Below are 24,960 nucleotides of genomic sequence, written 5' to 3'. Positions count from 1 at the left end.
AGTGTGACACCAAGCAGAAGTAAACAACACATGCGCTAGCAGCTTGAGCCTTAAGGAGGCGCAGATCATTATTTCAATTGTAACTAAGCAACAATGTCCTCAGTTGAGTTTTTGAGAGAGTTTGTCAATGAGAGACTCTCTGCTGCTGCTCAAGAAATATTCGGAGTATTAAAAAAAACTATTGTTGAGTACGAGGAAGAGGTCGACCGTCAGCGCAGACTGCTGGATATCGTTTGGAAACCTGCAATAAAGCTACACAGGATAGGTGTGTGAAAATGTAATGGTCTAATATGACTCAATAATGATCATATGGGTTAAATACATGTTTGTATGTCTTCTGTCATCACAATAGTATCCTATTTATTTTGTTTTCTGTCCCTTCCAGAGCTCCCAAAGCAACATGTCTGTGAGGAGGAGGAGGTTCTCTCTGACCAGCAGCTCTGTGTTCAGGAGAGGAACTCCAGTCTGGACCAAGAGGACCCAGAGCCTCCACAGGTTAAAGAGGAACAGGAGGAACCCTGCACCAGTCAGGAGGGAGAGCAGCTTGAACTGAAGCAGGAGACTGAGACCTTTATGTTGACTCCTAGTGATGAGGAAAGTGACCACAATAAAGATCAGATTCTGAACTGCAACCCTGATGACACAGTCAATTCACCAGTTATAAGGTCTGTGGTATCCGTACCAAAAAGTGAGCTCCAGCACCTCTCTAACATTTATCATAAAGCTGAGAGCCAAGATCACAAACAAGGCAAGAATGGAGTAAAGAAAATCATTTACAAAAGCAACAGTCACACTAAGAGTCAATCTAACCCCAGTATGTCAAAGATTCACAGTAACACTCACACAGATAACACGTTTTTTCAATGTGACACGTGTGAGAAAGCTTTTCAGTATAAGTCACATTTGCAGAGACACCTGATCATCCACACAGGTGAAAAACCCTTTACATGCGACATCTGTGGGAAGAGATTCAGTCGGACAACAACATTGACCGAGCATATGAGAATACACACAGGGGAGAAGCCATATTCATGTAAAACGTGTGGAAGAGAGTTCAGACACAATAATGGCTTGTTGGGCCACATGAGAAGAGCTCACACTCAAAAGCCGTTTTCTTGCAAAACATGTGGGAAAGGTTTTAAATGGAGTAGCTGCTTAGCGCTCCACATGAAATCTCACTCGGATGGCAAGCCGTATACTTGCAACATCTGTGGGAAAATATTCAGCCTAAAATCATCATTAAACGTTCACTTAGGCATCCACACAGGTGAGAAGCCGTATTCTTGCAAAATATGTGGGAGAGATTTCAGACTTGATTATCCCATGAGAGTCCACATGAGAACCCACACAGGTGAAAGGCCGCATTCTTGCAAAACATGTGGGAAAAGCTTCAGTCGGACTTCGCAGTTGAAGGCCCATATGAGAATTCATACGGGTGAGAAGCCATATTCTTGCAAAATATGTGGAAAAAATTTCAGATATGATAGTGGCTTGGTGGTCCACAGGAGAAGAGCCCACAATGGTCAGAAGTCTTAATAAAAACACCTTTGGGAAAAGATTGTTGTTTTTTTGTGATTGGTTCAACATGATACACTTTCTAAGGGGACACAAAATGCAGAACCTGTGCTATGTTATTGTAAAAATATTGTATTGATACTAATGTATAATAATGTAAAACCTAATAAAAGTAACCAGCTCCACCCTCTCAACATGGAACAGTGGCAACCATCGTAACTCAGGATCAACTATAAATGCACAGCCGAAACCAAAGAAATAAACACATTTGAGTATGTTTTTTTTTGTTACTTTACTTTATTGATTACATTTGAAAGGTGTCCTTTTAAGTCCACTACATTTACTTGACAGCTTAAGTTATCTTGGTCAGTAAGATTAAAAAAAAAAAACCATATAGTTAGCTTATTTGATATGATGGCTTCTTAAACTATGTCCATGTTAACCAGGTTAAAACAGATTATTTTCCAGGCACTTAAACAAATCTGTGAAACAGTTTATCAATTTCCCAGTCACAGAAAATAAGAGAAACAAATTATATATCCTGGAAAATCTTGTGTTTACTGGAAGATTATTTCAGCAATATCTTAAGTTTCTGCAGTTACTGCTGCCAGCAATGCTTAATATGATATTATGACAGTATGAGACCCAAATAATGCAACTACAAATGCAAGCAGTGGTGCTAAATAGTAGTCATTTGGTGCATTTGTGCATTTTATTCATCAAAATGAATGAAAATTTCCTTTTCTTTAAACAAGTGTTTTTACACCCCCTTATATCAACACTTACTTTAACTCTTGCAATCTGTTTTAATCAAAATCAAATCTTAAATCAAAATATATTTAGATATTAAAACGTTTTTTTTTTTTATCACACATAACTACAGACAACAAATCAAAGATGAGAAGCTATGCAACAACATGTAGAGTTTAATTTTATTCAAACTGGAGTGGGATTTTGATATTGTATTTCACAATTTGCCCTATCTGATTCATCTAATGTGCTTGCATTATAATTCTTAAAATAGTTTATTTTTCCATAGTGCATATAAAGGGAGATAAATACCAACACATTAAGTTGTAGAAGAAAACTGAGGAAATGGATTTGCTACAATACCATTAAAATTATAGAGCAATAGATTTTTTAATGCTCTCTGATTATCTGTCCCAGTTTGCTTTTGGGGGAAGAAAGAGAAGTGATGTAAACTGAAATGAGGAAAAAGGGATTGACAGAAATATCAGTAATAAGTGTTGTAGAGAATGAAGGGGAATATAGAGGAGCGACATGAATGTTTGAGGTTTTTTTGGGAAACGCACTGGTTTATAGAAAGGATGAATGAGAAAATAAAGATGATGTAGTACCGGACTATTTCCAGAAGGTCGCAGCAACAAAATACAGCAGATGCATTAAAACCCCAGTAAAGAAGAAGACGAAGAAGAAGAAGGACGTTAACGATAGAAGTGATATTATTGTCAGCACTATTGATGGATGGTATTCGCTGAGATATAATATATTTCAGTCAACAATGTCTTCAGTTGAGTATTTGAGAGAGTTTGTGAACGAGCGACTCTCTGCTGCTGCAGAAGAAATATTCGGAGTCTTAAAAGAAGCGATTGATGAATACGAGGAAGAGATCGACCGACAGCGCAGACTGCTGGATATCGTTTGGAAACCTGCAATAAAGCTACACAGGATAGGTGTGTGAAAATGTAATGGTCTAAAAAAAATAGGGTAATATTACTCAATATTGACCCAAATGGGTTAAATACGTGTTTGTATGTCTTCTATCATCCCAGTAGTATCCTATTTATTTTGTTTTCTGTCCCTCCAGAGCTCCCAAAGCAACATGTCTGTGAGGAGGAGGAGGTTCTCTCTGACCAGCAGCTCTGTGTTCAGGAGAGGAACTCCAGTCTGGACCAAGAGGACCCAGAGCCTCCACAGGTTAAAGAGGAACAGGAGGAACCCTGCACCAGTCAGGAGGGAGAGCAGCTTGAACTGAAGCAGGAGACTGAGACCTTTGTGTTGACTCCTAGTGATGAGGAAAGTGACCACAGTGAGGATCAGACTCTGAACTGCAACCCCGATGACACATTCAATTTACCAGTTGTAAGGTCTGTGGTATCCGTACCAAAAAGTGATCTCCATCACCTCGCTAACATTTCTCATAAAACTGAGAGCCAAGATCACAAACAAGGCAAGACTGGAGTCTTGAGATCAACTAAAAATGCAAAGCCAAAAGTAAAGAAAATAATCTACAAAAGAAACAGTCATACTAAGAGTCAATCTAACCCCAGTATGTCAAAGATTCACAGTAACACTCACACGGATAACACGTTTTTACAATGTGACATGTGTGAGAAAGCTTTTCAGTATAAGTCACATTTGCAAAGACACCTGATCATCCACACAGGTGAAAAACCCTTTACATGCGACATCTGTGGGAAAATATTCAGCCTAAAATCATCATTAAACGTTCACTTAGGCATCCACACAGGTGAGAAGCCGTATTCTTGCAAAATATGTGGGAGAGATTTCAGATTTGGTTATGCCATGAGAGTCCACATGAGAACCCATACAGGTGAAAGGCCGCATTCTTGCAAAACATGTGGGAAAAGCTTCATTCGGACTTCGCAGTTGAAGGCCCATATGAGAACTCATACGGGTGAGAAGCCATATTCTTGCAAAATATGTGGAAAAGATTTCAGATATGATAGTGGCTTGGTGGTCCACAGGAGAAGAGCCCACAATGGTCAGAAGTCTTAATAAAAACACCTTTGGGAAAAGATTCAGCAGCATGTTTTAATTGGAAAGGTATGAAAGACTGCAAAGAGACATAGTTTACTTTTTTAACCCCCACGCAAGTGAGGAGCCACATGAATGCAACATTTCTGTTAATTGGTTTAATATAATTTACTTATTACTGAATAAACCCTCAAGTGATGTTGAATCACTTTTGTTTTCATCCTGCTTTTTTTTTGTCTAAAGCAAAAATGTTTGTTTCATATTGTCATGTAATTAGTGATTGGCACAACATGATACACTTTCTAAGATGACACAAAATGCAGAACCTGTGTTATTTTATTGTGAAATTATTTTATTATTACTAATTTATAATGATGTAAATCCTAACAATATACCAGCTTCACCCTCTCAACATGGAACAGAGGCAACCATGGCAACTCAGGATCAACTATAAATGCACAGCCAAAACCAAATATATAAACACATTTGAGGGTGTATATTACTCTATGACAAATATCTCATATTTCTGAGCACACAGGATATGTTTGCATAGATAAATTATAGTCATAGACTCCACATATTTTAAATCAGGCTTCCACAGAGAGGAAAATATTAGGTAACATTACAAAACTACATTTCCCCTTTTACAGTTTAGATTGTTTTTACATTAAAACACTATTTTTAAGGCACATGCACTAAGTATTAATGCACACAGTTAGGACAGCAGTTACTGCCACCAGCAATGCCTATTATGATATTATGACAGTATGAGACCCAAACAATGCAACTACAAATGCATGCAGTGGTACTAAATAGGATAAATTTGGTGCAGGGTGACTGATGTTTGTGCATTTTATCAATCAAGATGAATGAAAATGTCCTTTTCTTTAGACAAGAAGACTGTTTTTACACCCCCATCTATCAACACTTATTTCAAGTCTTACAATTTGTTTAAATAAAAAGCTAATCTTAAATCAAAATATATTTTATATATAAAAACAAAGTTTTATCACAGAAATCTACAGACAGCAAATCCAATATGAGAAGCTAAGTAACAAAATATAGAGTTTATTTTATTCAAACTGCAGTGGGATTATGATATTGTTCTTCACAATTTGCCCTATCTGATTCATGTAATGTGTTTGCATAATTATGTTGATCAACACGTTGCAGCCTTCTTAAAGGAGATTCTTTTTCCATAGTAGATATTAAGGGAGGTAAATACCAATACATTATGTCCTGTGTATAATTTTAACTACTGGATTATTCAACCTTGTATTAGGTTTGCCACAATACCATCAACATTATAGAGAAATAGATTAGTTATGCTCTGTGATTATTTGTCCCTCCTGACTGTGTTTTGGAGGAAGAAAGAGAATTGGATGTAAACTGAGATGAGGATGGGAAGAAATGGGATTGACAACAATATCTGTAATACATGTTGTAGAGAATGAAGGGGAAGGTAGTGCAGCGAGATGGATGTTTGACGTTTTTGAGAGACGCATTGGTTATAGAAAGGATGAATATAATATATAATAGAAAGAAAGAAGATGGTGTAGTACCAGACTATTTCCAGAAGGCGGCAGCAGCAACAAAATACAGCAGATGCCACAAAACCCCAGAAGAAGAAGAAGGAAGCAAACGATAGAGGTGATATTATTGTCAGCTCTGTGGATGGATAATATTAGATGAGATATAATATATTTCAGTCAACAATGTCTTCATTTGAGAATTTGAGAGAGTTTGTGAACGAGAGACTCTCTGCTGCTGCAGAAGAAATATTTGGTGTTTTTGAAAAAGCGATTGTTGAATATGAGAAAGAGATCGACCGACAGCGCAGACTGCTGGATGTCGTTTGGAAACCTGACATAAAGCTACACAGGATAGGTGAGTGAAACTCTGTTTTTTAATACTCCAAAGCAGAGTAGTTACATTTATAAACAATCACAATTGTTTAAATGCTCGCATGTCTGTATGTTTACTCTACCATCAGAGTATTCTCATATTTCTTTATGCTTCTTCCCTTCCAGAGTTCCCAAATCAACATGTCTGTAAGGAGGAGGAGGTTCTCTCTGACCAGCAGCTCTGTATTCAGGAGAGGAACTCCAGTCTGGACCAAGAGGACCCAGAGCCTCCACAGGTTAAAGAGGAACAGGAGGAACTCTGCATCAGTCAGGAGGGAGAGCAGCTTGAACTGAAGCAGGAGACTGAGACCTTTGTGTTGACTCCTAGTTATGAGGAAAGTGACCACAGTGAAGATCAGACTATGAACTCAATTCCTGACTATTCTCGAAGTGCAGCAGAGAAAGAGTCCTTAGTCATCATACCAGTTGGCTCTGTGGTACCTGAAGTAAACAGTGACCACCAGCTCCTCCCTCACAACTCTCATGAAGCTGAAAGCCAAGTTCAGAAAGGAGGGAAGCATGGAGACTCAGAAACAACTAGAAATACAGAGCAAAATCCGAAAAGTCAACATCAGCAAAGCAGAAAGCATGTGAATAATGTACATAACTCAACTCACTGTAATACGCACATGGGTAAAAAGACTTTCCAATGTGACATGTGTAACAAAGCTTTTAAGTTTAAGTCACGTTTGCAGAGACATCTGTTGGTACACATAGGTGAAAGGCATCATTCATATATCAAGACTTTAAAATGTGACACATGTGGAAGAGCTTTCATCTATCGGTCAAGCTTACTCGTGCACATGAGAACTCACTCAGGTGAGAAACCGTATTCTTGCAACATCTGTAGTAAAAGATTCAGTCAGAAATATTCCCTGAACTCTCATATAAGAATTCATTCAGGCGAGAAACCATATTCTTGCAAAATATGTGGGAAAACATTCGGTCAGACATCAGCATTGAACACTCACATAACCATCCACACAGGGGAGAAACCATTCTCTTGCAAATTGTGTGGGAAAGATTTCCGACTTAATGGTGACTTGACAGTCCACATGAGAATCCACACAGGTGAAAAGCCATTTACTTGTACCTTATGTGGGAAATCGTTCAGACTTAGTGGTGACCTGGCAGTACACATGAGAAGACCCCACAATGGTTTGAAGCGGTAATTTAGCAAAATCTGCCGGAAAATGTATTTCTCTGTGTCTAATTTGGCAAATCGTATAAGATGGCTTACAAGCAAGTAGCCTTGTATTTGTCAAATATGTAGGGGACAATCAAGTTCTAGTGCTTCATGGTCAAAACACACAATAACTCAGAAATGAGGAGCCACATAATTGCAGCACTTAAAGACTTAACTATCTTTGTGAAATACACTTTTGCAACAGCTACATCCCTGTGACAATGTAAAATGTTTGAAATATTGTTAAGATGATGATATCTCAATCGAACGTATCCCTTTATTTAACTATATTACTGACGTTTCTGTTAGCAAACTGTATTTCTTTGAAACTATCGTAATCTCACAAATCAAGGTGAAGCATTAGTTTCACAGTAAGTGTACAGTAGTGGCTGTTAATAGTGTGATCTTGTTGTTTGCGATGAATGTCAGTTCAATTTTATTATAATATTTAACAAGAACTCAAGATGCATGTACCCCAAGTAGTTTTTGACAGTTCTATATGAAACTTCCTACAAGATGTTGCAAGAAACGATTATATGAGTGGATTGTTAACCCTGATTTTGTGCCTGAGAACCTCTCTAGTGGTGTTGGGTTACTTGTTTTGTCATCCTATCAAATAGAGTATTGTCCTTTCCGTTTGCAACATGTCATTTTATTTTATATGTTGATGTTTTTTTTGTAATTGGTTCAACTTGATATATGTTTGGTTTTAGGGGACTTTAGAGATGAAACAAACACTAATTTTCTATGGTGTTCTACATGGAGTTCTGCTGTTATTTGATCTCTTGTATGTATTCTAACAATAAAGCTGCATAAGGTGACGATGTAAGAATACCAGATTTATGTTGAAGTCTAAAGTTATAAGCAAATTATTTTCATCATGTGCGTCTAGATTGAGTTTGCTGTCCTCAACCACTGCTGGTGGTTGGAAGCGTCAGCTTCCAAGCGTCGGGCAAACGAAGGCTAGGGCGAACAAAGGCAACAGGGCGACTTTTTCAAGCCAGACTTCGTCAAGCAAAGACTTCTCGAGCGTGTACTTGCGGGTCAGTAATCTGTTTATATTGACTACCATGTGTTTGCATCCTATTTCTGTCCATTCCTCTGTCCGGTGGTCACGTAGACATTGGGTCACTCCCAGGTGCCGTGACCCCACTAATCTCATCTATCCTACTCTCTCAGCTCATGGCGAGCAAGTGGTGTCAGGGGGGCTCTGGACTTGCCAGGCGGCAGTGCAGAAAGCTGAGTTCATCTCAGGCTATGCATCCTTGCTCTCCCTCAACTTTCTTGCTCTAACTGAGACCTGGATCACACCAGAAAACACCACCACACCCGCAGCTCTGTCAGATGTGTACTCTTTCTCTCACACTCCCAGAGCTGCGAGGCGAGGTGGTGGCACTGGCCTGCTAATTTCCCCAAAATGGAAATACTCTCTTGTCTCTGTTCCTTCCGCTCTAAAATCCTAACCTCTGCTTCCAATCCTAAAAAACTCTTTGAAACTTTCTCTTTACTCCTCCAACCCCAACCCCCTCCTCCTACTTCCTCCCTTCTCCCTGATGATTTCGCCAACTTCTTTGACAAGAAGGTAAACGATATCAGAGCCTCCTTCTCTCAGCCCCCCTCTCCCTGTCTACCCTTTCCAGCTCTTCCCCCTCAGCTCTCCCTCCCCTCTCCACGCCCCATCTTACCCTATCTTGCTCCCCTCTCTCCTAACGAGGTCCTCAACCTTGTTACATCTAACCGCCCCACCACGTGCTCCCTTGACCCGATCCCCTCCCCTCTTCTTCAGTCTATTGCGACTGAACTCCTTCCTTTCCTCACCCACCTCATCAACACATCTCTTGTTTCAGGATGCTTTCCCTCGGCTTTCAAGACTGCCAGTCACCCCCCTTCTGAAGAAACCATCACTTGACCCCTCTGATATCAAGAACTTCCATTTCCCCCCGGTGACACTCAAGTGGAGGCATGCATTGCTGCATGCTTGGCTGACATCTCGAAGTGGATGGCGACCCACCACTTGAAGCTCAACCTGGACAAAACCGAGCTACTGTTCCTCCCGGGGAAGGGCTGCCCGCACAGAGACCTGTCCATCACCATTGATGATACCGTGGTGACGCCAACTCGGACTGCGAGGGATCTGGGTGAGACCCTGGACGACCAACTGTCGTTCTCAGCAAACATTGCATCGGTTACACGCTCCTGCAGATTCCTGCTCTACAACTTCAGGAGGATTCGCCCCTTCCTCACTGAGGAGATGGCGCAGGTGCTCATCCAGGCTCTTGTCATTTCCCGCCTGGACTACTGCAACTCACTACTTGCCGGAGCCCCGGCGTCGGCCATCAGACCTCTGGAGCTTGTCCAGAAAGCTGCAGCTTCTCCCACAGAACTTCCCTTCTCCGTTCTCTACACTGGCTCCCTGTAAGAGCTCGCATCCAGTTTAAGACTCTGGTGCTAGCCTACAGGGCAGTGAAAGGAAAAGCACCTTCTTATCTCCAGGCCTTTGTCAAGCCTTACACCCCCTGCCCGACCACTTCGCTCTGCTGCCTCGGGGCGATTGGTTGCCCCGTCGCTCAGAGGTCCCTGCAGCCGATCGACCCGGTCACAGCTTTTTTCTGTCCTGGCCCCTCAGTGGTGGAATGAACTCCCCACTGACGTCAGGACAGCAGAGTCGCTGCCCATCTTTCGGCGCAGGCTGAAAACTCACCTCTTCAAGAAATACTACCCTGAGCCTTCCACTGAGCACTTATTGCATTCGTATTAGTTTGTTGCACTTATTGTATTCGTATTAGTTTGTTGCACTTATTGTATTCGTATTAGTTTGTTGCACTTATTGTATTCGTATTAGTTTGTTTCTGCACTGTACTTTTGCTCTGGTTTATGCTCTTAGATGCTTGTTTAAGAAAGGAGATGCACTTATGACTTCTGGTGACTAGTAGTTCTCTTGAATACCTATGTTGAATACACTTATTGTAAGTCGCTTTGGATAAATGACTGTAATGTAATGTAATGTAAAGTTTGAGCAAGAAAGTTAACTTAAATTAGCATCACCTTTGTAATTAAATAGATGCTAATATGTAAGCAGTATTTTATTAATTTATATTTAGACATGATATAATTATGTTGCACTGGCAGGTGCTTTTTTGCATAATGATACATTTAACGTTTCTTACATATTTTGCTAATAGTAGTTCTATTCTCCTACTTGAATTATACAGGTATTACTACTTTAACAATCTGAATTCATCTTCCTTTGCTGCTCTTATTTTGTAAGTTTGTTTTATGCAAAATCATTATTTACTTAACTAAACCCTGCAATACAACAATTTGTAGATATTCAATTAAAGATGTATTCAGAGGTTTTACCAGCAAAATAAAATTACATAACATGCAGTCATGTTGACTAATAATACAGAATGGTTTAATCTTACTGTTAAACTATAACATTTGGGCTGGGTTTACAGTACCAGTCAAAAGTTTGGACACACCTTCTCATTCAATGTTTTTTCTTTATTTTTATTTTTATTTTTATCTAAATTGTAGATTAATATTGAAGACATCCAAACTATGAAGGAACACATATGGAATTATGTGGTAAACAAACAAATGCTCAACAAACCAGAATATGTTTTATATTTTAGACTCTTCAAAGTAGTTGAATGAGAAGGTGTGTCCAAACTTTTGACTGGCACTGTACATTTTTTGGATTTCATGCTGGAAGTCCTAAAATCTAAAGGACGACTTGGTAATGTTGATATCTTTATTTTCACAATACATTTGTCACTAACACGTTTTAATGAGGACATAACATTAAATTTGTATAATTAGTTTTAATACTGTTGCATTTTTATAAGCCACAAATTTAAAAAAGACATTTTTTAAAAATACCAACAATTGTAAGCGGAACAAAAAAAACAACCCAAAAAAACATCCCACTGTCGGAATATAACAGTGTGACGTCCAGCGGAAGTAAACAGAAGGCGTGCGCCAGTCGCAGGAAGGAGCTGAATATCGACACATTTAATCACCTTAAACTTTATTAAGCAACCATGTCTTCAGTGGAGTATTTGAGAGAGCTTATCAATGAGAGACTATCTGCTGCTGCTGAGGAAATATTCGGTATTTTTGAAAAAACTATCTTCCAGTATGAGGAAGAGGTCGACCGTCAGCGCAAACTGTTGAATATCGTTTGGAAACCGGAAGTAAAGTTACACAGAATAGGTGTGTACCACTTGTATGGTCTGTAAAAAAAAAAACCAGGACAATAGAAAATGTTATATATTTAAGTTGTATTAAGTGTATTCTTTTATATTGCCTTTGTTTTGTAGAACAGCCATGTGTTGAGCCTATGCAAGTCCACTACTACAGACTTGTGAGTTGGGTTCTCAGACCCAACTCACTCTTTGTACTGACAATGAATACATATCTTGGGTGCTGATTGATCAAAGGTCCTTTGTCCTTCCTGAGAAGCTTAGCCCAGCCCACACCATTTGTTTCACTGTTGTTTCCTGTAACCCTGTATATGATCTTGACCAGAACCTACTGTAGTTAGAGAGAATTCTACAACCTTGTTGTGGAGTTCTGTCTTTTCTTCGACAGATCCTAATGGTTTAAATACAAAATGTTACTTGTAATACTATATTTATTTAAAGTATTTATCACAGTAGTATCCTATTTATTTTGTTTTCTGTCCCTTCCAGAGCTCCCAAAGCAACATGTCTGTAAGGAGGAGGAGGTTCTCTCTGACCAGCAGCTCTGTGTTCAGGAGAGGAACTCCAGTCTGGACCAAGAGGACCCAGAGCCTCCACAGATTAAAGAGGAACAGGAGGAACCCTGCACCAGTCAGGAGGGAGAGCAGCCTGAACTGAAGCAGGATACTTTGACGTTAATGTTGACTCCTATTTCTAAGGAAAAGGACCACAGTGAACCAGAACCAACAAGTGACCACCAGCTCCTCTCCCACAACTCTCATGTTGTTGAGAGCCAAGATCAGAAAGGAGGCGAGCATGAATACACAGGATCAACTACAGATACAGAGCCAGAACCAAAGAAAACACGAAGCAAAAGCAAAAGTCACAATAACAATGTTAACAACACTGACGTCTTAAAGAGTGACCATATCACTCACGCAGGTAAACAGTTTAACAAATGTGACACATGTGGAAAAGAGTTTAAGTATAAGTCAGAATTGCAGAGACACATGGGCGTCCACACAGGTGAGAAGCCCTATTCGTGCAAAACCTGCGGCAAAGATTTCAGTCGTAGCACCGCCATGAAAGTTCACATGAGAATCCACACAGGTGAGAAGCCCTATTTGTGCAAAACATGTGGGAAAAGATTCCGCGAGACATCCATATTTAGGGGTCATATAAGAACCCACACGGGTGAGAGGCCACATTCTTGCAAAACATGTGGGAAACGATTCAATCATTTATCGTCACTGAAGATTCATATAAGAACCCACACAGGTGAGAAGCCATATTCTTGTAAAACATGTGGGAAAGGCTTCAAATGTAGCAGTGACTTGAAAATCCATATTAGAACCCACACTGGTGAGAAACCGCACCTTTGCAAGACCTGCGGGAAAAGATTCTGTGATAGGTCACCATTGATAAGGCACATGAGAATCCACACAGGTGAGAAGCCACATTCCTGCGAAACATGTGGGAAAAAATTCATCCGAGTAACGTCATTGAAGACTCACATGAGATCTCACGCAGCTGAGGAGCCATATTCTTGCAAAACTTGTGGAAAAGATTTCAGAAAAAAATCTGGCTTGTTGGCTCACATGAGAAGAGCCCACATCGGTGAGAAGCAGTGACTTTGCAATACACACAGGAGAAACCATTAAGCAGAAACTGAGGGACACTCATGCAGTAGCTTCATCTCTGTAACTGAATGAAAATTATTTTTGACAAAGATGATGAGGCAATATCTTCTTGTATTCTCTTCATATGAATGTTTTACTTTTATTTCTCGGAAACAATCGTAATCTTCCAAATCAAAAAAGGGAGTGTACAGTCGTGGCTTTTTAATAGTGTGATCTTAATGGTTGCTGGTTTTGCCAAATGTCCATTTATGTATGTTGGGAACACTTTTAATTTAAAGTTTAATATGGTCTTTAAATCCATGTACCTCTCGTAGTATTTGATGTTTCTATGAATCCTCGTGCACATCTTTACAAGAGGTCAGATTTATTTGTGAGAGTGAATTACATCACTTTTATTTTTACTGTACGAGATGTCCTATGAAATGTAAATATGCCTTCATTTTGCTATTTTTGTACGCTTCCTCACTTATGACTGTCAACATTTTTGACGATTAATCTTTTATCAGATTAGTTACCTGTTGATTTCAAAGAATAAAATTCCAACAATTTTAAATTGATCAAACCTTCATCCCCTTTTCCACTTTCAGAACTCAACAGGTTGGGGATGACAAATTGTTGTGTCGATAAGAGCATTTTCCAAGATTCAATACATTTTCATTTTTCCAAAGGATTTTTTCCTACATCTTATACTATGACTTCTTTCAACATGCTATACCATCTCTTCGCGACATGCTTTATCAAAACTTTTCCAAGACTTTATTTGACATTTGTTGCTAGGACTTTTTCAGACTTTTCCAGCATACTTTACTATTACTTTTTCATTAATATTTAAATTTAATATTTCATATTTTTCAACATGCTATACCGTGACCTTTTACTGACTTTTTTCGACATACAAACCACGACAGTGTATCATTTTTTAAAACATGCTAAACTATGACCTCTTACAACATGCTATACCATGACTGTTTTTGTAATACGATACTATGTTTCCTTCGTGACTTTCTTCAACACGCTATGCTAATGATTTTTTGACTTATTTCAACATACTTTACAAATACTTTTCATGACTTTTTTTCAACATACTATACCAAGTCTTTTAATAATTTTTTTTCTACATCTTCTACTAGGACGTTTTTTGGACATGCTAAAGCATGACTTTTTTTCATGATATTAATTTTAGACATACTATACTATGGCTTTACCACTTTTTTTTATTACTTTTTCGATATATTAGGACTTTTTATGAATTCTTTCAACAGTATACTACGATTTTAAACTTGAATTTTTTTTCAACATATTTTTCTATGCCTCTTTTTTTAATACTTTACATACTTTCCTATCACTTTTGACAACATGCTGTACTGTGACTTTTTTTCTAACCTTTTAAGACACTTTTTTACGACTTTGTCAGACATACAATACTATGAGTTTTTATGACTTTTTCAACATACTATACAATGGCTTTTTTGACATATTATAAAATGACTTTTTTTGACATAGTATACTATGACTTTTGTAGACATGTTATACTTTGGCCTTTTCTGATGATTTTTGCAATGAGATTTTCTATGACTTTTTCAACATGTTACACTGACTTTCTTGTACTTTTTTCGACATTATATATTATGACTTGTTCATGACTTTATGCAACCTTGACTTTTTAATGACTTTTCTGTACATGATATACTCTTACTTTTTTACATATGCTATTCCATGACTCTCTCTCTTTTATGACATACTTTACTATTACCATTCCAACATACAATAGTAAGACTTTTTAATGATATTTTTCAACATGTTATCTCATTTATACTCCTTTTTTTTTTACAAATTACATTAAACATTTTTGGTCATGCTAAACAATGACTTTTTTTTTTATCACTTTCTTTCAACATGCCGTAGTATGACTCATTTTGACCTGCTGTATTATGATTTTTTTCAGACTTTTTTTCCAACGTACTATTCTATGACTTTTTTATGATAAAAAAAACAAAAACTATTCTATGACTTTTTTCACACACTACACCATGTTGTTGTTTTTTTTACCTTTATCAACCTACTTTACCATGAGTTTTTTTGACATGCTTCATATGGAGCAAGGTAGGTACCATACTGTTGCATCACTGAGCCAACACTTGGAAACTGAAACTCCACTATTACAAATGCATCTGACTCATTTATTTAACAAATCCTCATAAGCAATATCAGATTTACCACCAGGTAATGACTATACACCATGTATTGTAGCTTAAAAATGACACAAATGGAAAAAAATAAGTTAACATCATTTTCATGGGAAATGATGTTAATAGGGAAATAGGGGAAAAAGCTCAACAATTCATGTTGGTCAATGTTCACTGCAATTTCTTTGCCTTGTGTATTCTGGTTTTGAACACCAGTGAAACATCAACCAGCGGACGTGAGCGTTAGCAGCAATAATCGACATCTGGATTTCCATCTTCTGTCCAAGACTTCAGGCAGCTCATGACAACACATGTTCGTGCTCCACTGATCTGTTCAATTTTCTTCCCGGTCCTCCTCAGTGAACGTCAGACTCCGCTAAGTGATATGCTAGCTCAGTCTTCATGTCCTCCGAGCTGCTTTGCTCGGTGGCCAGCACCGTCTCAACAGGAAAAGATAAATATATACCGTCTTTCAGTTTTTTGGGTGAGGGCGAGTCTCCTGCACAGAAAAGAGGATCTGCGATTTTAAAAGTCATCGAGCGCATGTTATGTGTTCTCCTCTTGGTGTTCTTCTTCTTCTCTTGTTTGTAAGCAGCGTTCATATTGGCTATCACCTGGAAGTGGAAGAAACACATTCAGACACAAAACAGAAGGGATTTTAGTTTCTTAGTTTAAAATAAAAAAAGGACAAAATAAATACATAACATCTGAGCTTAATAATTTCTCTCCATATCTACCATCAAAAATTGTAAATGTCTTTTTGATTTGTACTCCACTACTGTGTCCACAAGACTGACTTATAAACGTTACCATGACGACAATGTGTCCGACGTGTCACAATACTTGTCTAGTGCTATGTCTTGGGGACATAAAACCAAAAACATACACAACACAGGAAACAAGGGACCAGGAATACAAAGGCTTTGTAAGGTGATTCATATTTCTGGTTAGCCTTTTCTTATCAACCCTCATAGCCCTGCTCGGTCCAAACACCTATCCTGGGGGGACAATGCATCACTCGCCACTTTCAAAACTACACTTAAAAATCATCTATTTAAATCTGCTTTCAACCTGTGATGCTAGTTATGTATGTCTTTCATCTTGTTGTAGTTTTGTTATAATGTCATCTCTCTGCCTTGTTTACATTTTTATTCCTTTATTGTTTCTGTCTTTACCATGTCTAGTGCATTGGAGTACCTTTTGAAGTGCTATACAAATAAAATGTAATTCTATTATTATTTATTAGTAATGTAATAGAGCAAGAAAAAACTATTACCAGCTGCTTCACAGAGTTCTGTTGTTCCTGCATTATGGTCATATACGACGAGGCCTTCTCCTTTGTGGAATACATATCCTGCTCTTGGTCGTCATAATTCAGCAGGCTCAAGTTAGTCTAGAGGGAAGGAAGTCAAATTAGTAAGGAGGAAACAAACCACAGAGTTAGATTTTTTCCCCCTAACAATGGAGTCCTACCTCGTTTGGTAAATTAGCTTTCCTGTTAAACATTAGGGAGTAAGGGCTGAACTTGGTCGTAGGGTTGGTGGACGTCCTGAAGAGAAACAGAACAGGGTCCAGGAAGTCGTCCCACTCCACCTGCTTCTCAGTTACCATCTGAAAAATGGCTTCCTTCAGCAAAGGACTCGTGCAGTCGTGCAGCGGGTTGAGCTGAGGTTGATCCAGAGGAGACACCTTCTGCACAATGCTCCACCTGTCGCACAGCAGCTTTGTCACCTAGAAAACACCAATACAGGAGATGATAATACTGGTCCACAACAGTGTTAAAATATTTAATCCTTTAATTGATTGTTTAATTCTAATTGACTTTGTGACTCACATCTCACCTCATCACAGAAGTCAGCATTCTGTGTACACACTATTGTTTTAGGGGCACCAAACCTGATTGAAAAGATGTCAGTTTAAGTGCTATTTCAGGTTTAAAAAACATAGAAGACAAAAAAAACACATACTGGCAAATTACATCTAAATACATCCACAGATAATATTGGTAAAAACTTTGTTTCAACCTAAATATGATTATTTAAGATTTTGTGAAATGCTTCTACCTGTATATGCATTTGGAAATACATTTCGCAACAGAGAGAGCATCAGTCTTTTTCACTGGAAAAGCTTCTGGCCATTTACTGAAATAATCAATGAGGACTGTGACACTGGTGTTGCCTTGCTGCGTCTCTGGGAAAGGCCCTGGTAAAAGAGAAGAGGAAAATCAGGCAGCAAGTCTGAAAGTGTGGAAAACGATTACACAGAATAAAGAAAATGTGATCAAATGAAATGAGGCAGATACCTGTTATGTCGATCCCAACAATATCCCAAGGAGCGTCCACTTTTATAGGCCGAACAGTCCTTGCCAGGTTTTTATTCCTCTCTGTGTGCTGACAGGTCTCACATACTTTTATCTGAAACAGCAAACAGTTATCACAAAATGTTAAACATTATTATCATCATGTATCGTTGATGTCAACCAAACACTGTAGTCATAAAGATGTACGTACCCAATCCACTACGTCCTTAACGATCCCCAGCCAGTAGTACTTGCTCTGGATCCTGTGGACCGTCTTCTTTTGGCCCAGGTGATGACCGATGTCATTGAAGTGGCAGTCGAGAAAAATCTGCCTCTTCCTCTCAGCCTCTATCACCACCTCCCTCTTCTCTTCTTTCTTGGGTCCCACATAGAACAGCTTGCCCTCTTGAATGTAGGAATGAATGAAAAGTGGGACATGCTTGTTGAGAATGGAGAGAACGTCCCACCATACTTCATTTAAAAAATAAAAATAAAGTATTTAATGTTGTCTTGCTTATCTTGAATGGTAGACATACAGATAAAACATAGGTTATCAGTTTTGCATAGTTCAAATGTAGTTCAATCATTATTCCCATAATGATCTTCCACCAAGCACAAGGTACCTGACAAGTACTATATAGGTTTATATGTGCAGGTTACAGTAAATCATTAAGTTGCTTAGAATTTTCTACAGGCTCCTACAGATTCCTATGATATAATAAGTTATGTCCTCCATGCTTCACACTTGATGACAAGAAAAGCGATTTTATTTTTTTTTTAAATAGAAGTTTTGTGATGTAGAAAAATAAACCTTACCATCAATGATAAACTTCTGGGCGTATCTTTTGAGATTCTTCTTTCGTAAAGGATTCATAGTGTGAGGAAAGCAGCCTTTAGCCACAAAGGTGTAAATGTCACCGAGTTTATTGGAGCTGGATTCAACCACCTCCTCCTCAGCCACTTGCAACGACTCCACGCTTAACATTTTATCCCTTTACAAAGTGACACAACAGACAGGATTTATAATCCCAATAAAACAAAAATATGCTAACTGCTAATCGGCATATTTACCAGCAGTGCTACCTGACAAATATCTAACAAATATCTCAATAATCCACAACAAAAAGCCCATCAGGATGAAGCCACAACGCTTGTGCAGTCTTCTTTCTCTTCTTCTACGTTTGCATTTATGATCTTGGAATTCATTTTTTTTTATGATAGCGCCCCTTCTGGACAATGAATGGTACTACATGCCGGTCGTTTAAAAGCATGGGGACAAATCAATGGGTCTAGTTTTCAAGTTATATGGTGAATGTTTCCCATTATGTCTCCAAGATTGAATATTGCAGCCAGACATTGTAATTGCTAGATCACCAGAAATAAAGTTACAGTGTTTTTAAAAAAAATTTTATGATAGTCCGCGTCTGCCATCTAGTGGTCACAAGCTGTAACAACAGCTGCCAAATTGTCAATAACAATATAAGTACTAGTACACGGGTGTTAAAAATGTAAAGTCTGATGTAAATAGCTAATATTTTCTTCAGTTTAAAAGGCACATGAGAATCCACACAGGTGAGAAGCCACATTCCTGCGAAACATGTGGGAAAACATTCATCCGAGTAACGTCATAGAAGACTTCTTTCTCTTCTTCTACGTTTGCATTTATGGTCTTGGAATTCATTTGTTTATTATTAGCGCCCCTTCTGGACAATTAATGGTACTACATGCCGGTCGTTTAAAAGCATGGGGACAAATCTATGGGACCTCTGTCTAGTTTTCAAGTTATATGGTGAATGTCTCCCATTATGTCTCCAAGATTGAATATTGCAACCAAACATTCTAAAAACAGAAATAAAGTAAACAGTTTTTTTTGTTTTGTTATAATAGTCCGCGCATACCATCTAGTGGTCACAATCTGTAACAACAGCTGCCAAATTGTCAATAACAATATAAGTGCTACTACACGGGGGTTAAACATGTACCAGTCAAAAGTTTGGACACACCTTCTCACTCAACTATGAAGAATCTAAAATATAAAACATATTCTGGTTTGTTGAGCATTTGTTTGTTTACCACATAATCATAGTTTGGATGTCTTCAATATTAATCTACAATGTAGAAAAAAAAGTAAAATAAAGAAAAACCACTGAATGAGAAGGTGTGTCCAAACTTTTGAGTGGTACTGTATATATTTATTATAACACTGAAATAGTCCTCATTACATCTAATTGAATGTCAATACAGATTACAAGTTTACACTTTAAAAAAATAATAATAATAAAAATAGAAAGTGTCTTTTTATGGTTATTGTCTATATGGATGTTTGTTGTTTGTATGGATTGTTGTATATCATATTGTAGGGTAGAGGACACACACAGCAGATCATAAACATTTTTAACAATATTTAAGTAATGTAGAAAAAAATAAAAATAAAAATAAAAATATAGAAAAAACATTGAATGAGAAGGTGTGTCCAAACTTTTGTTTGGTACTGTAAATTGCTACTATTTTCTTCAATTTAAAAAAATAATGTGCAACGTTAGTCAATTTTGGATTTTGTGGAGATGAAACTTTTATTGTTGAAGACTTCAACCCGGAAGTCATGTGTTTGTTTATTTCTGTCATCTAGCTCCCTTTAACATAGAATTAGCCGTGCAGCTTTTTGTAAACAGTCTTGATGGTATTACTACGTTACAAACCAAGTGTGTTGTATTTAAGCGTTTCAAACAGGTAGTAATGACGAACAAGGAAGACGGAAGCCGACAGTTTTATGTCTGTAACTGTTTCACCACTGATAATATTTTCCTGGAGGACTACAAACTCCATGTGCGCTTTTTATCCGAGCAGCAGTTCAGACTGGACTACCAATCAGTAAGTGGAAGTTTGTTAGGTTTTCAAAACAAGGAGTGAAATGCCTGGTTTGTAACCTGACATGTGTGTGTTGTGTGTTTAATACAGACACTTAGGAGGCTTGGCTGCGTGACGGACCAACAGTTTGAGGATGTGCTCAACAAGGTGAGAAAAAGTGTGTTTGTGTGTTTAAGTGACTAACACTGCCAACACACCTTTCAAGGTTGAGACCAAGTACTGACATTATTTACATTTGGTTGCTTTGCTATTTTATTCACTTAATTGTGGGTGTGAAATAAACCTCAAACATTTCACTGCCCACATTGAGCTCCAACAATTAGACAAATAATTGGTTGATCAGCAGGATTGTTCAGAATATAAGTGTTTTTGTGATGATAATTGATAATTGCTTAAGTCATTTTTTAAGTTAAATGTTCTTAATTATCTGGTTTTAGGCTATTGAGAGTGAGTAATTGTTGATTTTCTTAACGTAGTATTTTTAAGTTTACCATCGGGATGTAATAAGAATAAAAAAACAAACAAATATTGAAAATTTGTTTGCATTTTTTGATTACCAATCCTGCCTTTAACTGTACGACTATTCCATTTAGATTTCACAGGAAGTGGACAGGCGGAGGCGACTGAGTGTGACTTCTGCTGAGAGGGCCGTTGCTATTAAAGACACGTACCAGCCTCTTCATCCTAATGTCTACCATCTGCAGGTACTTTCTGCATCAGCCACTGCTAATAGCATCAGAAATAATGCGTCAATAACACCTTGCTGAGACGCACTTGCACTCCATCTCTCCTCAGGAGTCCTTCCTCGCACCAAAATTCAAGCAGATTGTTGAGTACTGTCGAAGCAGCAACATCAGTGAAGAATGTCTCGGAGACTTGTTGGAGGAAGAAGCAGGTAAGTGGCTAATGTTAAAATAAGAAGTAGCAGCTCACTTTAAACACAAATGAATGATCCTTAGTACAGCTTTTCTTTTTTTTGGTTGACATCAAAGAGTATCTATAATTCTGTGCAAGTCTGTGTTGTTACTGATGGCAAAAAAACACAAATTAAAGTAGTTAAATGTTTTATAGCCTCAGTTTCATAATGTTATATGGAGAGTATTTAGTCATATCACAGCATGAAGTGATTGCCTCAGTTTTCACAACAGTTTAAACATTCAAAACTTTTAATGCAAAGGACAAAATTGACATGCTTACACCTTACCTTTAAACTCGAAATGCTGTGTTTCTACAAAATGGAAAAAGAATCACATGCTCAGACTTAATACATACATCCATACAGACACCTCATATCGGCGTACAAGGCTAGTGTGTATAACATCTCGAAGAAGTCGTCTTAAGAACTCAACCTCAACTTTGACTCATGACAATGAGGACTGAGGATCCTTTGTATGAAAAAGCTAAAAAAAAAACTTTCGCCATGCTCTGATTTATTTATAATGACTTCACCACATTATCACAGTTAAATAACAATATATTGATGTACTATTAATATATTCCTTTCTTTCTGTTGAAGCTGCAAGAGTTTATCGCTTCCCTGTGTTTGAGAAAAGCTTCTGTGAGGAGCTGGTGGAGGAGCTGGAGCACTTTGAGAAGTCCTCTGCCCCAAAAGGAAGGCCCAACACCATGAACCATTACGGGGTAATGTATGAGTTCCTGCAAGCGGAAACTCCCTTAAAGCACAATTTAAACTCGCTCAGTATTCACATTTCATCTTTATTGTGCCATGACATTTGGCCCCTTGGCCTACCGTTGGCCCTCAGCTATGAAATATGTAGAACTCTGTGAAGTATGAGAAGTGTATTCCAAGCAGGTACATGCAGGAACTTTGATAGATTTTCTAGATAAGTCAGGGAAAATTCAAGGGTCATGTCACAGTAATGTGAAAATACTGCAAGTCTGTGCATTATATGGTTTTTTTTTTGCCAAATTGGAGGCCTGCAGCTAAAACCTTAAATTAGGACTATATTAAATGTTAAAGCCGTGAAACAGTTCTAACTTAAATATGTATAGTCGTAAGAAAGTCATGGAATGAAACATGAGTGATACGTTCTATTATTCACAATATTCTTCTAACTTTCCCTCTTCCAGATCCTCCTGAATGAACTGGGTTTTGACGAGGGCTTCATCACACCCCTCCGTGAGCTCTACCTGCACCCGCTCACCTCACGGCTGTACCCGGACTGTGGGGGACGCTGTCTGGACAGCCACAAGGCCTTTGTTGTTAAATATGACATGAATGAAGACCTGGACCTGAGCTACCATTACGACAATGCAGAGGTCACCCTTAATGTTTCCCTGGGAAAGGACTTCACCGAGGGCAACCTTTATTTTGGTGACATGAGACAGGTAAAGATATGGGTATAATACTATACTTTAATACTATTACTACTGCTACTGTTATTACTACTATTACCATACATACAACCACCACTTCTACTACTTGTTACATTATGTAATATTTTTTTTGTTTGTTTAAATTACAAATGAGATAACAATGCCTTGCACAATCTAGGTTATCTGTTCTGAAGCTGTAAAGGGCAAATGAGAAAAGTCTGATCTAAATTGTTATCACTACTTTGTTTATGACATAACAGCAGGTGAAAAAAGGTTTTGCAGGATATTCTTTCTACGTTCCTTGCAAAAAAAACGGTGACACAGGTAAAGAAAAAAAAAAAAAACCTGAATTAAAAGTCACCTGGAACAAAACATGAACGCTATTGATGCATTTCAGCCTCTTGTGGCCACACTGAGTATTACAACAACAAACATTCAAAAGATTTGACATGACAATTTCTTTTCCTGTTTTCACATATGAAAATCAAGAAAAATTATTCTGACAAAACTTTTTTTTCACAAATTAATTATTAAATAGGAGAGAAAACAATTTAGATCAGACTTAAAAATCTTTCATCAGAATTTCTTTTTCTCACTTCTCCTCGGTATATCTAACAGTGATTTCCCCAAAAATGTCCTCTAGTTGAGATTTTATTTTGACCTCGAACCTCGAAACAAGAAGTATACCCTTTTACTCCAGTTATTTTTTACCTATTGTAATTCCAAATAATGTCCTACGGTAGCGAAAAGTTGTGAACGTAGTTTCTAAGATAACAAAGCATGCTGATAAAACTTTTCTGTAAGTTTGGAAATACTGTAATTGGATCTAATTAAAAACTTACCTACCTAATATTTTAAATGTATTATAGCAGCTGTAATGGTGAGGCGATATTTGATGTAATCTCCAAACACAAATGCTAAATCATGTCTAAAGTTAGTGTCTGTATCCCTCTGCAGGTGCCTTTAAGTGAGATGGAGTGTTCAGAGGTTCAACACAGGGTGACCGAGGGCCTCCTCCACCGGGGCCAACACATGCACGGGGCACTGCCCATCTCCTCCGGGCAGCGCTGGAACCTCATCATCTGGATGAGAGCCTCACAGGAACGCAACAAACTGTGCCCCATGTGCAACAGGAGGCCGATGCTGGTGGAAGGGGAGGGCTTTGCTGACGGGTTCACCAAACACTCTGATGCTCTGCTGAACACTTCATGTGTGATGACATGACACTGCTATCAGCCTTTATTAAAGCCGCTGTAGCATTTAACACTCGCCACTTTGAAATTTGAATTTTTTAAATTGCAGATGTTTGTTTGTATGTTTTTGTAGAGTTTATTAATACTACACTAAATGGAAATGGCATTAATTATAATGACACATTTTGACTGTATTCCAAATTGGAATAATATTCATATTTATTATTTGTACTATTAATAATGGTAATGGTACTAAATTCTGTAATTTGGACGTTTGGTGTAGAATCCTATTTTGTGACTTAATTGTGTCAAATATTATTCCAATACAATAAAACACCCATACTGGCCAAGCCCCTGTACTATTAAACAGTATGATTGTACTATATTTTGTGCCAAAGAATAAACAACTACATTACAGATACACCACTCTGAATGTATTTCTTGTCTGTACATGAGGCCAGGGATTGCTCAGGGCATTCACAATGTATTTAAAAGTGTGCACCAAGAGACTGCAAAGAGAATGCATGTTGGAGAGAAACATTGAATGAAAACATTGTTTTGAAGCAAACTCCACAGTAAACCTTTAATTATGTGACATTGTGGATTGGTCACATGATCTGGCCGATTCTCGATCCACTTAATAAGGTTAATTTCAGCACCAGTAGCTATCTAGTGCATCAGATCACTGCATCCTTGTAAAGAATACATCTAGTACACCATCTTTTATCACACTTGTTTTCCATGTCAGTGACTGATGTCTTTGTTCATGAATCCAGAAGTCAACATTATTAATATTAAACCAGTATAATGTGCTTGTTTTGGGCATATTTTTGGATGCCTGGCTGTAATTTTTTCAGCCAATTTGACCAGCTTTGTTTACTATTATTAAAAAGTTTGGTAGATCAGGAA

The 24,960-nt window shown here is 38.0% G+C and overlaps 5 protein-coding genes across 5 annotated transcripts; 4 read left to right on the top strand and 1 right to left on the bottom strand.

Annotated features, from left to right (window-relative positions):
* Nucleotides 1-25: 25 nt before the first annotated feature.
* Nucleotides 26-13,706, top strand: LOC129100696 (zinc finger and SCAN domain-containing protein 2-like). The gene is made up of 5 exons (XM_054610136.1): nt 26-265; nt 386-1,529; nt 5,993-6,141; nt 11,383-11,559; nt 12,039-13,706. Exons 1-5 carry the CDS (start codon nt 94-96, stop codon nt 13,157-13,159), a joined length of 2,763 nt encoding a protein of 920 aa, XP_054466111.1. The 5' UTR covers nt 26-93; the 3' UTR covers nt 13,160-13,706.
* On the top strand, nt 2,949-4,386 carry LOC129101496 (zinc finger protein 625-like). The gene is made up of 2 exons (XM_054611336.1): nt 2,949-3,209; nt 3,344-4,386. The coding sequence occupies exons 1-2, from the start codon at nt 3,038-3,040 to the stop codon at nt 4,273-4,275; spliced, it is 1,104 nt and encodes a 367-aa protein (XP_054467311.1). The 5' UTR covers nt 2,949-3,037; the 3' UTR covers nt 4,276-4,386.
* Nucleotides 5,898-8,151, top strand: LOC129101495 (zinc finger protein 699-like). The gene is made up of 2 exons (XM_054611335.1): nt 5,898-6,141; nt 6,285-8,151. Exons 1-2 carry the CDS (start codon nt 5,943-5,945, stop codon nt 7,328-7,330), a joined length of 1,245 nt encoding a protein of 414 aa, XP_054467310.1. The 5' UTR covers nt 5,898-5,942; the 3' UTR covers nt 7,331-8,151.
* Nucleotides 13,707-15,072: 1,366 nt separating the features above from the next.
* zgc:113436 (uncharacterized protein LOC503528 homolog) lies at nt 15,073-18,815 on the bottom strand. The gene is made up of 8 exons (XM_054611332.1): nt 18,470-18,815; nt 17,865-18,058; nt 17,657-17,768; nt 17,418-17,556; nt 17,196-17,250; nt 16,828-17,085; nt 16,631-16,747; nt 15,073-15,968 (listed from the first exon to the last, which is right to left on the bottom strand). Exons 1-8 carry the CDS (start codon nt 18,636-18,638, stop codon nt 15,711-15,713), a joined length of 1,302 nt encoding a protein of 433 aa, XP_054467307.1. The 5' UTR covers nt 18,639-18,815; the 3' UTR covers nt 15,073-15,710.
* Nucleotides 18,816-20,286: 1,471 nt separating this feature from the next.
* ogfod2 (2-oxoglutarate and iron-dependent oxygenase domain containing 2) lies at nt 20,287-24,462 on the top strand. The gene is made up of 7 exons (XM_054611517.1): nt 20,287-20,524; nt 20,612-20,668; nt 21,115-21,225; nt 21,317-21,416; nt 22,038-22,162; nt 22,613-22,870; nt 23,816-24,462. Exons 1-7 carry the CDS (start codon nt 20,390-20,392, stop codon nt 24,080-24,082), a joined length of 1,053 nt encoding a protein of 350 aa, XP_054467492.1. The 5' UTR covers nt 20,287-20,389; the 3' UTR covers nt 24,083-24,462.
* Nucleotides 24,463-24,960: the final 498 nt, after the last annotated feature.

The sequence above is a fragment of the Anoplopoma fimbria genome, chromosome 13 (genome assembly GCF_027596085.1).
Source record: "Anoplopoma fimbria isolate UVic2021 breed Golden Eagle Sablefish chromosome 13, Afim_UVic_2022, whole genome shotgun sequence".
Taxonomy (NCBI): domain Eukaryota; kingdom Metazoa; phylum Chordata; class Actinopteri; order Perciformes; family Anoplopomatidae; genus Anoplopoma; species Anoplopoma fimbria.
Note: the sequence above shows the minus strand (reverse complement) of the source record. Positions and strands in the feature narration are given on the sequence as shown.